General features: G+C 43.0%; 1 protein-coding gene and 1 pseudogene across 1 annotated transcript in view; both read right to left on the reverse strand.

The window, feature by feature from the left end:
• The window catches only part of LOC139757107 (sushi, von Willebrand factor type A, EGF and pentraxin domain-containing protein 1-like), a 28,855-nt gene that overhangs the window by 8,586 nt on the left and 4,527 nt on the right, over positions 1-15,742 (reverse strand). The window contains exon 2 of the mRNA XM_071677200.1: positions 14,360-14,452. Within this exon, the coding sequence (XP_071533301.1) occupies positions 14,360-14,452 (93 nt within the window). The remainder of the gene's footprint in view (positions 1-14,359; positions 14,453-15,742) is intronic.
• Positions 261-12,740, reverse strand: LOC139756984 (2-hydroxyacyl-CoA lyase 1-like; annotated as a pseudogene).

The raw sequence follows: 15,742 nt of genomic DNA on the forward strand, positions 1-15,742 counted from the left end.
TCTGATGCTCTGTACATGCCTTCACCCTCTCAATCAATACCCTCCCATATAATTTACCAGGAATACTCAACAAACTTATACCTCTGTAATTTGAGCACTCACTCTTATCCCCTTTGCCTTTGTACAATGGCACTATGCACGCATTCCGCCAATCCTCAGGCACCTCACCATGAGTCATACATACATTAAATAACCTTACCAACCAGTCAACAATACAGTCACCCCCTTTTTTAATAAATTCCACTGCAATACCATTTTCTTTCTTTCAAACTATTCGCCATTTCCCGCGTTAGCGAGGTAGCGTTGAGAACAGAGGACTGGACCTTTAAGGGAATATCCTCACCTGGCCCCCTTCTCTGTTCCTTCTTTTGGAAAATTAAAAAAAAATGAGAGGGGAGGATTTCCAGCCACCCGCTCCCTCCCCTTTTAGTCGCCTTCTACGACATGCAAGGAATACATGGGAAGTATTCTTTCTCCCCTATCTCAGGGATAATTCCCTAATAATACTTTACAATATAATGTTATCAAATTTAGTTAAAATAAATCTGCTGCCTTCCCACAAAAGCCAAAAAGTTATGTATGAAACCAACAAGGATTCAGTCAATCCTTGTTTGTGAACACAAGGAAAAATACAAAACAATTATTCATTTACATGTTGTTGATATTTTGAAATGCAAATGCATCATATTCTTCTGACTTAAAGTTTAGAGCGTGTCAGCCAGTCAAAGTCTTGAACTTTACGTTGAGCTCCAGGGTTGATCATCACATTAATAAGTGAAGGCTTGTTTTCTTCTTCAAGAGCCTGACTAACTGCCTCTTGTAGTTCAGGGACAGACTTACAGAAGAAACCAGTTTCACTGAACATTGAAGCCATGCATTCATAGTGTATAGTTGGCAGAAGTGATGTTGGTGGAGTTGCAATAGCAGCATCCATTCCATCTCTTATTTCATTGAACAATCCCTTGTCCAAACCACTGTAGATGCCATTATTGTTTACAATGATGACTATGATGGGTAGTTTGTAGCGGTAAATTGTTTCCATTAAAGGCTGCTGCAATGGCATAACCAAGACCAACACCCATTGTTCCAAAAGTACCTGCATCCAGTATGTGGCGTGGAAATTTGTTGAGCAAAATAGTCCGTCCAATGTCCATGGTATTGGCTCCTTCACTGACAATAATACAATCATGTGGTAACAGCTGGTACAGGTGATGAAGTACTGCGTAGTAGTTCAAAGGTTCTGAAATATCCTGGGCCATTTTAGTACTAATGCTTTTGTTGTCCTGCACTTTCTCTTGAAGTTGAGACCACCAAGGTGAGTGAGGCAACAAGAGTTCCTAGTACTGCTTCTTGGAGCTGGCCACAAACTGCCCTTAAGTCACCTAGCAAAAGAACACTTCCATTCACACTGTTGTGGAACTCCTCAGAACATGAATCCACATGTATAAACTTTACATCTGATGCATATCGTGGAGGGCGACCAAAATGAAGAATCCAATTCAATCTTGCTCCAAGAAGCAGAATCACATCAGCCTCCAACAATGCTTTGGTGCGAGCAGGCGCCACACACAAAGGGTGGTCATCGCGTACAACTCCTTTGCCCATTGGTGTAGGTAAGAAGGGTATACCAGTCTTTTCTAACAAACAATGGAACTGTTCTTCAGCACGGGAATAGGCAGCGCCCTTCCCTACCACCACCAGAGGACGCTGAGCACCACAAAGCAGTTGCAACTGCCTCCAAGACGGAGTCTGGTGATGCAAGAGATATTGGAGGTGGGGGGACACTTGGGATGCTGAAAAATCAGTGACTCATCTACTCTCTCAGCTATGAGATTTCCAGGTAAATCTAGGTATGCAGCACCGGGTCGTCCATAAATTGTGCACTTTATAGCTTTTGCCATGTGGTATGGTATAGTATCAATTCTTGGAGGTCGGGCTGAGTATTTGCAATAGATGCGACATGACTCAACCTGTGGACACTCCTGAAAGGCCCCTAGACCTTCTTGCTCTTGGTCACTGGAGCCACCAACCACCAACAATGGCCAGTACTTTGTCTGAGCATTTGCCAAACCACCAATTGTGTGGAGAAGTCCTGGACCTGACACAACCAAACCCACCCCAGGCATTCCCGTCAAGTAACCTATAGCTTGGGCAGCATAGCATGCAGCTTGTTCATTACGCATCCCAATGTACTTAATACCTGCTTGCTGAGCTGCCACTACTATTTCGACAACAGGAATTCCCACTATTCCAAACATATATCTAACACCTTATTGAACAAGAGCATCCACTAGAACATGAGCACCATCAGTTTCTTCCCCGGACATCCTACTTTTTTGTTCTGATTCTATATATATATATAATTATCAGTGGGGATAGGGGAGAAAGAATACTTCTCACGTATTCCCTGCGTGTCGTAGAAGGCGATTAAAAGGGAAGGGAGCGGGGGGCTGGAAATCCTCCCCTCTCGTTTTTTAATTTTCCAAAAGAAGGAGCAGAGAAGGGAGCCAAGTGAGGATATTCCCTGAAAGGCTCAGTCTTCTGTTCTTAACGCTACCTCGCCAACGCGGGAAATGGCGAATAGTATAAAAAAAAACATATATATATATATATATATATATATATATATATATATATATATATATATATTTTTGCAGGGAAAAAATGCAATTGAGTGGGAGATGTATAAAAGAAAGAGACAGGAGGTCAAGAGAAAGGTGCAAGAGGTGAAAAAAAGGGCAAATGAGAGTTGGGGTGAGAGAGTATCATTAAAGTTTAGAGAGAATAAAAAGATGTTCTGGAAGGAGGTAAATAAAGTGCGTAAGACAAGGGAGCAAATGGGAACTTCAGTGAAGGGCGCAAATGGGGAGGTGATAACAAGTAGTGGTGATGTGAGAAGGAGATGGAGTGAGTATTTCGAAGGATTGTTGAATGTGTTTGATGACAGAGTGGCAGATATAGGGTGTTTTGGTCGAGGTAGTGTGCAAAGTGAGAGGGTTAGGGAAAATGATTTGGTAAACAGAGAAGAGGTAGTGAAAGCTTTGCCGGAAGATGAAAGCCGGCAAGGCAGCAGGTTTGGATGGTATTGCAGTGGAATTTATTAAAAAAGGGGGTGACTGTATTGTTGACTGGTTGGTAAGGTTATTTAATGTATGTATGACTCATGGTGAGGTGCCTGAGGATTGGCGGAATGAGTGCATAGTGCCATTGTACAAAGGCAAAGGGGATAAGAGTGAGTGCTCAAATTACAGAGGTATAAGTTTGTTGAGTATTCCTGGTAAATTATATGGGAGAATATTGATTGAGAGGGTGAAGGCATGTACAGAGCATCAGATTGGGGAAGAGCAGTGTGGTTTCAGAAGTGGTAGAGAATGTGTGGATCAGGTGTTTGCTTTGAAGAATGTATGTGAGAAATACTTAGAAAAGCAAATGGATTTGTATGTAGCATTTATGGATCTGGAGAAGGCATATGATAGAGTTGATAGAGATGCTCTGTGGAAGGTATTAAGAATAAATGGTGTGGGAGGAAAGTTGTTAGAAGCAGTGAAAAGTTTTTATCGAGGATGTAAGGCATGTGTACGTGTAGGAAGAGAGGAAAGTGATTGGTTCTCAGTGAATGTAGGTTTGCGGCAGGGGTGTGTGATATCTCCATGGTTGTTTAATTTGTTTATGGATGGGGTTGTTAGGGAGGTAAATACAAGAGTTTTGGAAAGAGGGGCAAGTATGAAGTCTGTTGGGGATGAGAGAGCTTGGGAAGTGAGTCAGTTGTTGTTCGCTGATGACACAGCGCTGGTGGCTGATTCATGTGAGAAACTGCAGAAGCTGGTGACTGAGTTTGGTAAAGTGTGTGGAAGAAGAAAGTTAAGAGTAAATGTGAATAAGAGCAAGGTTATTAGATACAGTAGGGTTGAGGGTCAAGTCAATTGGGAGGTGAGTTTGAATGGAGAAAAACTGGAGGAAGTGAAGTGTTTTAGATATCTGGGAGTGGATCTGCCAGCGGATGGAACCATGGAAGCGGAAGTGGATCATAGGGTGGGGGAGGGGGCGAAAATTCTGGGGGCCTTGAAGAATGTGTGGAAGTCGAGAACATTATCTCGGAAAGCAAAAATGGGTATGTTTGAAGGAATAGTGGTTCCAACAATGTTGTATGGTTGCGAGGCGTGGGCTATGGATAGAGTTGTGCGCAGGAGGATGGATGTGCTGGAAATGAGATGTTTGAGGACAATGTGTGGTGTGAGGTGGTTTGATCGAGTGAGTAACGTAAGGGTAAGAGAGATGTGTGGAAATAAAAAGAGCGTGGTTGAGAGAGCAGAAGAGGGTGTTTTGAAGTGGTTTGGGCACATGGAGAGGATGAGTGAGGAAAGATTGACCAAGAGGATATATGTGTCGGAGGTGGAGGGAACAAGGAGAAGAGGGAGACCAAATTGGAGGTGGAAAGATGGAGTGAAAAAGATTTTGTGTGATCGGGGCCTGAACATGCAGGAGGGTGAAAGGAAGGCAAGGAATAGAGTGAATTGGAGCGATGTGGTATACCGGGGCTGACGTGCTGTCAGTGGATTGAATCAAGGCATGTGAAGCGTCTGGGGTAAACCATGGAAAGCTGTGTAGGTATGTATATTTGCGTGTGTGGACGTATGTATATACATGTGTATGGGGGGGGTTGGGCCATTTCTTTCGTCTGTTTCCTTGCGCTACCTCGCAAACGCGGGAGACAGCAACGAAGTAAAAAAAAAAAAAAAAAAAATATATATATGGTGAGTGGTAGGATGAAGAAGTAAGAGTATTAGTGAAAGAGAAGAGAGAGGCCTTTGGACGATTTTTGCAGGGAAAAAATGCAATTGAGTGGGAGACGTATAAAAGAAAGAGACAGGAGGTCAAGAGAAAGGTGCAAGAGGTGAAAAAAAGGGCAAATGAGAGTTGGGGTAAGAGAGTATCATTAAATTTTAGGGAGAATAAAAAGATGTTCTGGAAGGAGGTAAATAAAGTGCGTAAGATAAGGGAGCAAATGAGAACTTCAGTGAAGGGAGCAAATGGGGAGGTGATAACAAGTAGTGGTGATGTGAGAAGGAGATGGAGTGAGTATTTTGAAGGTTTGATGAATGTGTTTGATGATAGAGTGGCAGATATAGGGTGTTTTGGTCGAGGTGGTGTGCAAAGTGAGAGTGTTAGGGAAAACGATTGGGTAAACAGAGAAGAGGTAGTAAAAGCTTTGCGGAAAATGAAAGCCGGCAAGGCAGCAGGTTTGCATGGTATTGCAGTGGAATTTATTAAAAAAGGGGGTGACTGTATTGTTGACTGGTTGGTAAGGTTATTTAATGTATGTATGACTCATGGTGAGGTGCCTGAGGATTGGCGGAATGCGTGCATAGTGCCATTGTACAAAGGCAAAGGGGATAAGAGTGAGTGCTCAAATTACAGAGGTATAAGTTTGTTGAGTATTCCTGATAAATTATATGGGAGGGTATTGATTGAGAGGGTAAAGGCATGTACAGAGCATCAGATTGGGGAAGAGCAGTGTGGTTTCAGAAGTGGTAGAGGATGTGTGGATCAGGTGTTTGCTTTGAAGAATGTATGTGAGAAAAACTTAGAAAAGCAAATGGATTTGTATGTAGCATTTATGGATCTGGATAAGGCATATGATAGAGTTGATAGAGATGCTCTGTGGAAGGTATTAAGAATATATGGTGTGGGAGGCAAGTTCTTAGAAGAAGTGAAAAGTTTTTATCGAGGATGTAAGGCATGTGTACGTGTAGGAAGAGAGGAAAGTGATTGGTTCTCAGTGAATGTAGGTTTGCGGCAGGGGTGTTATGATGTCTCCATGGTTGTTTGATTTGTTTATGGATGGGGTTGTTAGGGAGGTGAATGCAAGAGTTTTGGAAAGAGGGGCAAGTATGAAGTCTGTTGGGGATGAGAGAGCTTGGGAAGTGAGTCAGTTGTTGTTCGCTGATGATGCAGCGCTGGTGGCTGATTCATGTGAGAAACTGCAGAAGCTGGTGACTGAGTTTGGTAAAGTGTGTGAAGGAAGAAAGTTAAGAGTAAATGTGAATAAGAGCAAGGTTATTAGGTACAGTAGGGTTGAGGGTCAAGTCAACTGGGAGGTGAGTTTGAATGGAGAAAAACTTTCAGGAAGTGAAGTGTTTTAGATATCTGGGAGTGGATCTGGCAGCGGATGGAACCATGGAAGCGGAAGTGGATCATAGGGTGGGGGAGGGGGCGAAAATCCTGGGAGCCTTGAAGAATGTGTGGAAGTCGAGAACATTATCTCAGAAAGCAAAAATGGGTATGTTTGAAGGAATAGTGGTTCCAACAATGTTGTATGGTTGCGAGGCGTGGGCTATGGATGGAGTTGTGCGCAGGAGGATGGATGTGCTGGAAATGAGATGTTTGAGGACAATGTGTGGTGTGAGGTGGTTTGATCGAGTAAGTAACGTAAGGGTAAGAGAGATGTGTGGAAATAAAAAGAGCGTGGTTGAGAGAGCAGAAGAGGGTGTTTTGAAATCGTTTGGGCACATGGAGAGAATGAGTGAGGAAAGATTGACCAAGAGGACATATGTGTCGGAGGTGGAGGGAACGAGGAGAAGAGGGAGACCAAATTGGAGGTGGAAAGATGGAGTGAAAAAGATTTTGTGTGATCGGGGCCTGAACATGCAGGAGGGTGAAAGGATGGCAAGGAATAGAGTGAATTGGAGCGATGTGGTATACCGGGGTTTACGTGCTGTCAGTGGATTGAATCAGGGCATGTGAAACGTCTGGGGTAAACCATGGAAAGCTGTGTAGGTATGTATATTTGCGTGTGTGGACGTATGTATATACATGTGTATGTGGGTGGGTTGGGCCATTTCTTTCGTCTGTTTCCTTGCGCTACCTCGCAAACGCGGGAGACAGCGACAAAGCAAAAAAAGAAAAAAAAAAAATATATATATATATATATATATATATATATATATATATATATATATATATATATATATATATATATATATATATATATATATATATATATATATAAGTATGCGTACGTAAGTAGGAGAGATGGCCAGAGAGCGTTACTGGATTACGTGTTAATTCATAGGCGCGCGAAAGAGAGACTTTTGGATGTTAATGAACTGAGAGGTGCAACTGGAGGAATGTCTGATCATTATCTTGTGGAGGCGAAGGTAAAGATTTGTAGAGGTTTTCAGAAAAGAAGAGAGAATGTTGGGGTGAAGAGAGTGGTGAGAGTAAGTGAGCTTGGGAAGGAGACTTGTGTGAGGAAGTACCAGGAGAGACTGAGTACAAAATGGCAAAAGGTGAGAACAAAGGACGTAAAGAGAGTGTGGGAGGAATTGGATGTATTTAGAGAAGCAATGATGGCGCTTGCGCAAAAGATGCTTGTGGCATTAGAAGCGTGGGAGGTGGGTAGATTAGAAAGGGTAGTGAGTGGTGGGATGAAGAAGTAAGATTATCAGTGAAAGAGAAGAGAGAGGCATTTGGACGATTTTTGCAGGGAAGTAATGCAAATGACTGGGATATGTATAAATGAAAGAGGCAGGAGGTCAAGAGAAAGGTGCAAGAGGTGTAAAAGAGGGCAAATGAGAGTTGGGGTGAGAGAGTATCATTAAATTTTAGGGAGAATAAAAAGATGTTTTGGAAGGAGGTAAATAAAGTGCGTAAGACAAGGGAACAAATGGAAACTCAGTGAAGGGGGCAAATGGGAGGTGATAACAAGTAGTGGTGATGTGAGGAGATGGAGAGAGTATTTTGAAGGTTTATTGAATGTGTTTGATGATAGAGTGGCAGATATAGGGTGTTTTGGTCGAGGTGGTGTGCAAAGTGAGAGGGTTAGGGAAAATGATTTGGTAAACAGAGAAGAGGTAGTAAAAGCTTTGCGGAAGATGAAAGCCGGCAAGGCAGCAGGTTTGAATGGTATTGCAGTGGAATTTATCAGAAAAGAGGGTGACTGGTTGGTGAGGTTATTCAATGTATGTATGACTCATGGTGAGGTGCCTGAGGATTGGCGGAATGCTTGCATAGTGCCATTGTACAAAAAAAATCTTACAGAGGTATAAGTTTGTTGAGCATTCCTGGGAAATTATATGTGAGGGTATTGATTGAGAGGGTGAAGGCATGTACAGAGCATCAGATTGGGAAAGAGCAGTGTGGTTTCAGAAGTGGTAGAGGATGTGTGGATCAGGTGTTTGCTTTGAGGGATGTATGTGAGAAATACTTAGAAAAGCAAATGGATTTGTATGTAGCATTTATGGATCTGTAAAAGGAATATGATAGAGTTGATAGAGATGCTCTGTGGAAGGTATTAAGAATATATGGTGTGGGAGGCAAGTTTTCAGAAGCAGTGATAAGTTTTTATCGAGGATGTAAGGCATGTGTACGTGTAGGAAGAGAGGAAAGTGATTGGTTCTCAGTGAATGTAGGTTTGCGGCAGGGGTGGGTGATGTCTCCATGGTTGATTTGTTTATGGATGGGGTTGTTAGGCAGGTGAATGCAAGAGTTTTGGAAAGAGGGGCAAGTATGCAGTCTGTTGTAGATGAGAGAGCTTAGGAAGTGAGTCAGTTGTTCTTCGCTGATGATACAACGCTGGTGGCTGATTCATGTGGAAAACTGCAGAAGCTGGTGACTGAGTTTGGTAAAAGGTGTGAAAGAAGAAAGTTGAGAGTAAATGTGAATAAGAGCAAGGTTATTAGGTACAGTAGGGTTGAGGGTCAAGTCAATTGGGAGGTAAGTTTGAATGGAGAAAAACTGGAGGAAGTGAAGTGTTTTAGATATCTGGGAGTGAATTTGGCAGCGGATGGAACCATGGAAACGGAAGTGAATCATAGGGTGGGGAAGGAGGTGAAAATTCTGGGAGCCTTGAAGAATGTGTGGAAGTCGAGAACATTATCTCGGAAAGCAAAAATGGGTATGTTTGAAGGAATAGTGGTTCCAACAATGTTGTATGGTTGCGAGGCGTGGGCTATGGATAGAGTTGTGCGCAGGAGAGTGGATGTGCTGGAAATGAGATGGTTGAGAACAATATGTGGTGTGAGGTGGTTTGATCGAGTAAGTAATAATAGGGTAAGAGAGATGTGTGGTAGTAAAAGGAGTGTGGTTGAGAGAGCACAAGAGGGTGTTTTGAAATGGTTTGGTCACATGGAGAGAATGAGTGAGGAAAGATTGACCAAGAGGGTATATGTGTCAGAGGTGGAGGGAACGAGGAGAAGTGGGAGGCCAAATTGGAGGTGGAAAGATGGAGTGAAAAAGATTTTGTGTGATAGGGGCCTGAACATGCAGGAAGGTGAAAGGCGTGCAAGGAATAGAGTGAATTGGAACGATGTGGTATACCGGGGTCGACGTGCTGTCAATGGATTGAACCAGGGCATGTGAAGCGTCTGGGGTAAACCATGGAAAGTTCTCTGGGGCCTGGATGTGGAAAGGGAGCTGTGGTTTCGGTGTATTATTACATGACAGCTAGAGACTGAGTTTGAACGAATGGGCGCCTTTGTTGTCTTTTCCTAGCGCTACCTGTCATGTAATAATGCACCGAAACAACAGCTCCCTTTCAACATCCAGGCCCCACACAACTTTCCATGGTTTACCCCAGACGCTTCACATGCACTGATTCAATCCACTGACAGCACGTCGACCCCGGTATACCACATCGTTCCAATTTACTCTATTCCTTGCACGCCTTTCACCCTCCTGCATGTTCAGGCCCCGATCACACAAAATCTTTTTCACTCCATCCTTCCACCTCCAATTTGGTCTCCCACTTCTCCTCGTTCCCTCCACCTCTGAGACATATATCCTCTTGGTCAATCTTTCCTCACTCATTCTCTCCATGTGACCAAACCATTTCAAAACACCCTCTTCTGCTCTCTCAGCCACACTCTTTTTATTTCCACACATCTCTCTTACCCTTACATTACTTACTCGATCAAACCACTTCACACCACATATTGTCCTCAAACATCTCATTTCCAGCACATCCACCCTCCTGCGCATAACTCCATCCATAGCCCACGCCTCGCAACCATACAACATTGTTGGAACCACTATTCCTTCAAACATACCCAATTTTACTTTCCGAGATAATGTTCTCGACTTCCAAACATTCTTCAAGGCTCCCAGAATTCTCGCCCCCTCCCCCACCCTATGATTCACTTCCGCTTCCATGGTTCCATCCGCTGCCAGATCCACTCCAAGATATCTAAAACACTTTACTTCCTCCAGTTTTTCTCCATTCAAACTTACCTCCCAATTGACGACCCTCAATCCTACTGTACGTATCACACACCCCTGCCACAAACCTACATTCACTGAAAACCAATCACTTTCCTCTCTTCCTACACGTACACATGCCTTACATCCTCGATAAAAACTTTTCACTGCTTCTAACAACTTGCCTCCCACACCATATATTCTTAATACCTTCCACAGAACATCTCTATCAACTCTATCATATGCCTTCTCCAGATCAATAAATGCTACATACAAATCCATTTGCTTTTCTATGTATTTCTCACATACATTCTTCAAAGTAAACACCTGATCCACACATCCTCTACCACTTCGGAAACCACACTGCTCTTCCCCAATCTGATGCTATGTACATGCCTTCACCCTCTCATTCAATACCCTTCCATATGACTTACCAGGAATACTCAACAAACTTATACCTCTGTAATTTGAGCACTCACTCTTATCCCCTTTGCCTTTGTACAATGGTACTATGCACGCATTCCCCCAATCCTCAGGCACCTCACCATGTATCATACACACATTAGATAACCTTACCAACCAGTTAACAATACAGTCACCCCCTTTTTTAATAAGTTCCACTCCAATACCATCCAAACCTGCTGCCTTGCCGGCTTTCATCTTCCGCAAAGCTTTTGCTACCTCTTCTCTGTTTACCAAATCATTTTCCCTAACCCTCTCACTTTGCACACCACCTCGACCAAAACACCCTATATCTGCCACTCTATCATCAAACACATTCAACAAACCTTCAAAATACTCACTCCATCTCCTTCTCACATCACCACTACTTGTTATCACCTCCCCATTAGCGCCCTTCACTGAAGTTCCCATTTGCTTCATAGTCTTACGCATTTTATCTACCTCCTTCCAGAACATCATTTTATTCTCCCTAAAATTAAATGATACTCTCTCACCCCAACTCTCATTTGCCCTTTTTTTCACCTCTTGCACCTTTCTCTTGACCTCCTGTCTCTTTCTTTTATACTTCTCCCACTCAATTGCATTTTTTCCCTGCAAAAATCGTCCAAATGCCTCTCTCTTCTCTTTCACTAATAATCTTACTTCTTCATCCCACCACTCACTACCCTTTCTAATCAACCCACCTCCTACGCTTCTCATGCCACAAGCATCTTTTACGCACGCCATCACTGCTTCCCTAAATACATCCCATTCCTCCCTCACTCCCCTTACCTCCTTTGTTCTCACCTTTTTCTATTCTGTACTCAGTCTCTCCTGGTACTTCCTCACACAAGTCTCCCTCCTAAGCTCACTTACTCTCACCACTCTCTTCACTCCAACATTCCCTCTTCTTTTCTGAAAACCCCTACAAATCTTCACCTTCGCCTCCACAAGATAATGATCAGACATCCCTCCAGTTGCACCTCTCAGCACATGAACATCCAAAAGTCTCTCTTTCGCGCGCCTATCAATTAACACGTAATCCAATAACGCTCTCTGGCCATCTCTCCTACTTACATACGTATACTTATGTATATCTCGATTTTTAAACCAGGTATTCCCACTCACCAGTCCTTTTTCAGCACATAAATCTACAAGCTCTTCACCATTTCCATTTACAACACTGAACACCCCATGTATACCAATTATTACCTCAATTGCCACATTACTCACCTTTGCATTCAAATCACCCATCACTATAACCCGGTCTTGTGCATCAAAACCACTAACACACTCATTCAGCTGCTCCCAAAACACTTGCCTCTCATGATCTTTCTTCTCATGCCCAGGTGCATATGCACCAATAATCACCCATCTCTCTCCATATATATATATATATATATATATATATATATATATATATATATATATATATATATATATATATATATATATATATATATATATATATATATATATATATATATATATATATTCGCTGTTACCCGCGTCACTGAGGTAGCGCCAGGAATCAGATGAAGAATGGCCCATCCACTCATATACACATATATATACACATAAACGCGACACACGCACATATACATACATATACATATCAGCATACACACAGACACACACACATATATATATACACATGTACATATTCATACTTGCGTGCCTTTATCCATTTCTGTCGCTACCCCAACCCACAAGAAATAGCATCTCAAACCCCGCTTCAGCCTAAGCCAGGTGCTCATTTTATATACAAACCTCTAGGGTGGATGAACAGCTTGGTCGACTATGGACCTACTGCCGCAACTACGATTCGACTCTGGGCGGCCCGTAAATGCGTCACGGTCAGGAAGAATGGCGTGCCTGTCTACTTACTAACGTACAGAAATTGTCTAACTCGTGAACCTGTCCACCTTTGATGTGATCCGCACCACCGGAGGGTGGACCAGAACACTGGCTCTCACGGACCACATCTCTTCCATCTTGGTTTTGTGCCTCTTGATGTATTCATTCTCCCTTAACCATGCAGGGTTGATCTCCCTTGCATCACATAACAGGGTCTCCGTGCAACGTCGCTTTCCCATCCATATCATCCTGTTTATCTCTGTGTAGTGGAGCATGATACACAGGCATTATGTCAGTGCAGGATAATATCTTGCTGCGCGAGTGTAAGTTATTCTGAACAATGTGAATCTAGTCTCTCTCTCTCTCTCTCTCTCTCTCTCTCTCTCTCTCTCTCTCTCTCTCTCTCTCTCTCTCTCTCTCTCTCTCTCTCTGACAGAAAACATGAAGGGGAATATTCCATTTCCCCAAAGGAGTGCAGAGCTCGCAATGGCAGAAAGATATTATGCCATGCCCCTCGTTTTGCGTAGCCAAAGACCAGTGCCAACTTGACGTACATTTTCATGAGTGTTCTAATCTGTCGACCAGTCCTAACAACAATAACTACTACCCAGCCAAAGTCGTCTCGTGTGGCGTTAGGCGTGACCGTATGTTAAATGCCTCTCAGGACTGCTTCCATCTTGGTGATGAGGAAACATTGCTTCATAGATTTCAACAGTTACATTTCAGCCGCTGCCGAACAAATGTGAAACAGATCGATAAATGAATAAACGAGAAGAAATAAACGAGATGATCAAATTAAAGTAGATCCTGACCGTCTACCTGTCTGATATGATGTTTCTGACGGTTATATTATGACTCTCCTTATATAGTGACGGTAACTTTGCTGTGTATAGCCTAGGCTTCAGAGTCGTCATAACACACACATTCTGCTTCTGCTTTGCAATTTGACACGTCCATTATATTTTCACTGTCACAATTAAAAGCTTTCATGATTTCGATTCTACTTTCTGGTATCATAACAATCAAACTATCCTCAGACGATTGGCTTCTCTCGGCCCTCCGTCGTGGGGGGAATTACAGCCTAGTCGCACATGTAGGAAATACCTCGTCTGGCATCGGTTCATATCAGATGTCGTACGAGGCGACTGTCCCTCTCAAAACACAGTCATGAATCTTAGACGTCAACTTACTTATGAAGTGAACTGTTTCAAACATTCACGTGCCTCGTAGATTATAAATTCATAATTGATGTTTCATCCCAGTCTTTTTTTCTTTTGTTTTCATCGCGATCCCTTCTGAAATTAGATAGGAAATGTAGCCAGGCGGTTCGTGAATTGTTAAACTCGTTCTCCTGAGATACTAAACTTGTCCACATTACTCTCATTTTCTTTTAACCAACACTTGAAATGTTTTCTGGGATTGAATCAATTATCGTCTACATGCTTAAGAGAGAGCTAAAGTCATTCTTCATCAGTGAAGAGAATGAGAGAAATATTTCATTTCTTTCTTTCTAATCATTTTGCACTTTTAGAAACGAGGCTTCCAACAAAACAGTTCATACTCCATGCGAAATTCTTGGCTTCTATGTAGAACAAGACCAGTACAATCCTGTCAGTGTTAATATTGGGACTTGTAGAATTAATTCAATGTCCATCTTATCACAAACACTATAGGCTTGGACACTTATCTAAATATCTCTACACAACACCATCCCAGACTAGACAAAACTATGTGGATCAAGTGATGTACCATATAACCACACGGGACAACACTACTGTCCTTTTCCTATGATAACCTCGATGATGCGATAGGCTGCGAAGTTCCCCAGACATGGCTAGTGGTGCCATAAAGGCTAGGCTATACTCACGTATGCAGTCCGGCACCTCCGGTGGGTCCCAACTCCCCGTCGAGTTGCACTCCACCATAAACGTCCTCTTGCCCGTCCCAGCGAACACATACCCTGCAGGTCAAACAAGATGGTTACTGAATATTCGGTTTATGGACCTTATACATTTTAGTATAGTGTGTGACCGATGATGCTTATGCGATTACTAAATGTATATTTCGAGGAGAGAGTCTTAAACTTCTATTGTCCCGTCCCTTAACCTTTTCTCTCTCTCTCTCTCTCTCTCTCTCTCTCTCTCTCTCTCTCTCTCTCTCTCTCTCTCTCTCTCTCTCTCTCTCTCTCTCTCTCTCTATCTATCTATCTATCTATCTATATATTTTATTTATTTATCTATTTTGCTTTGTCGCTGTCTCCCGCGTTTGCTAGGTAGCGCAAGGAAACAGACGAAAGAAATGGCCCAACCCACCCCCATACACAATGTATATACATACACGTCCAACACGCAAATATACATACCTATACATCTCAATGTACACATATATATACACACACAGACACATACATATATACCCATGCACACAATTCACACTGTCTGCCCTCATTCACTCCCATCGCCACCTCGCCACAAATGGAATACCATCCCCCTCCCCCCTCATGTGTGCGAGGTAGCACTAGGAAAAGACAACAAAGGCCCCATTCCTTCACACTCAGTCTCTAGCTGTCATGCAATAATGCTCGAAACCACAGCTCCCTTTCCACATCCAGGCCCCACACAACTTTCCATGGTTTACCCCAGACGCTTCACATGCCCTGATTCAATCCACTGACAGCACGTCAACCCCGATATACCACATCGATCCAATTCACTCTATTCCCAGCCCTCCTTTCACCCTCCTGCATGTTCAGGCCCCGATCACTCAAAATCTTTTTCACTCCATTTTTCCACCTCCAATTTGGTCTCCCACTTCTCCTCGTTCCCTCCACCTCCGACACATATATCCTCTTGGTCAATCTTTCCTCACTTATTCTTTCCACGTGCCCAAACCATTTCAAAACACCCTCTTCTGCTCTCTCAACCACACTCTTTTTATTTCCACACATCTCTCTTACCCTTACATTACTTACTCGATCAAACCACCTCACACCACACATTGTCCTCAAACATCTCATTTCCAGCACATCCACCCTCCTGCGCACAACTCTATCCATAGCCTACGCCTCGCAACCATACAACATTGTTGGAACCACTATTCCTTCAAACATACCCATTTTTGCTTTCCGAGATAATGTTCTCGACTTCCACACATTCTTCAAGGCTCCCAAGATTTTCGCCCCCTCCCCCACCCTATGACTCACTTCCGCTTCCATGGTTCCATCCGCTGCCAGATCCACTCCCAGATATCT

The sequence above is a fragment of the Panulirus ornatus genome, chromosome 24, assembly GCF_036320965.1.
Source record: "Panulirus ornatus isolate Po-2019 chromosome 24, ASM3632096v1, whole genome shotgun sequence".
Lineage (NCBI taxonomy): Eukaryota > Metazoa > Arthropoda > Malacostraca > Decapoda > Palinuridae > Panulirus > Panulirus ornatus.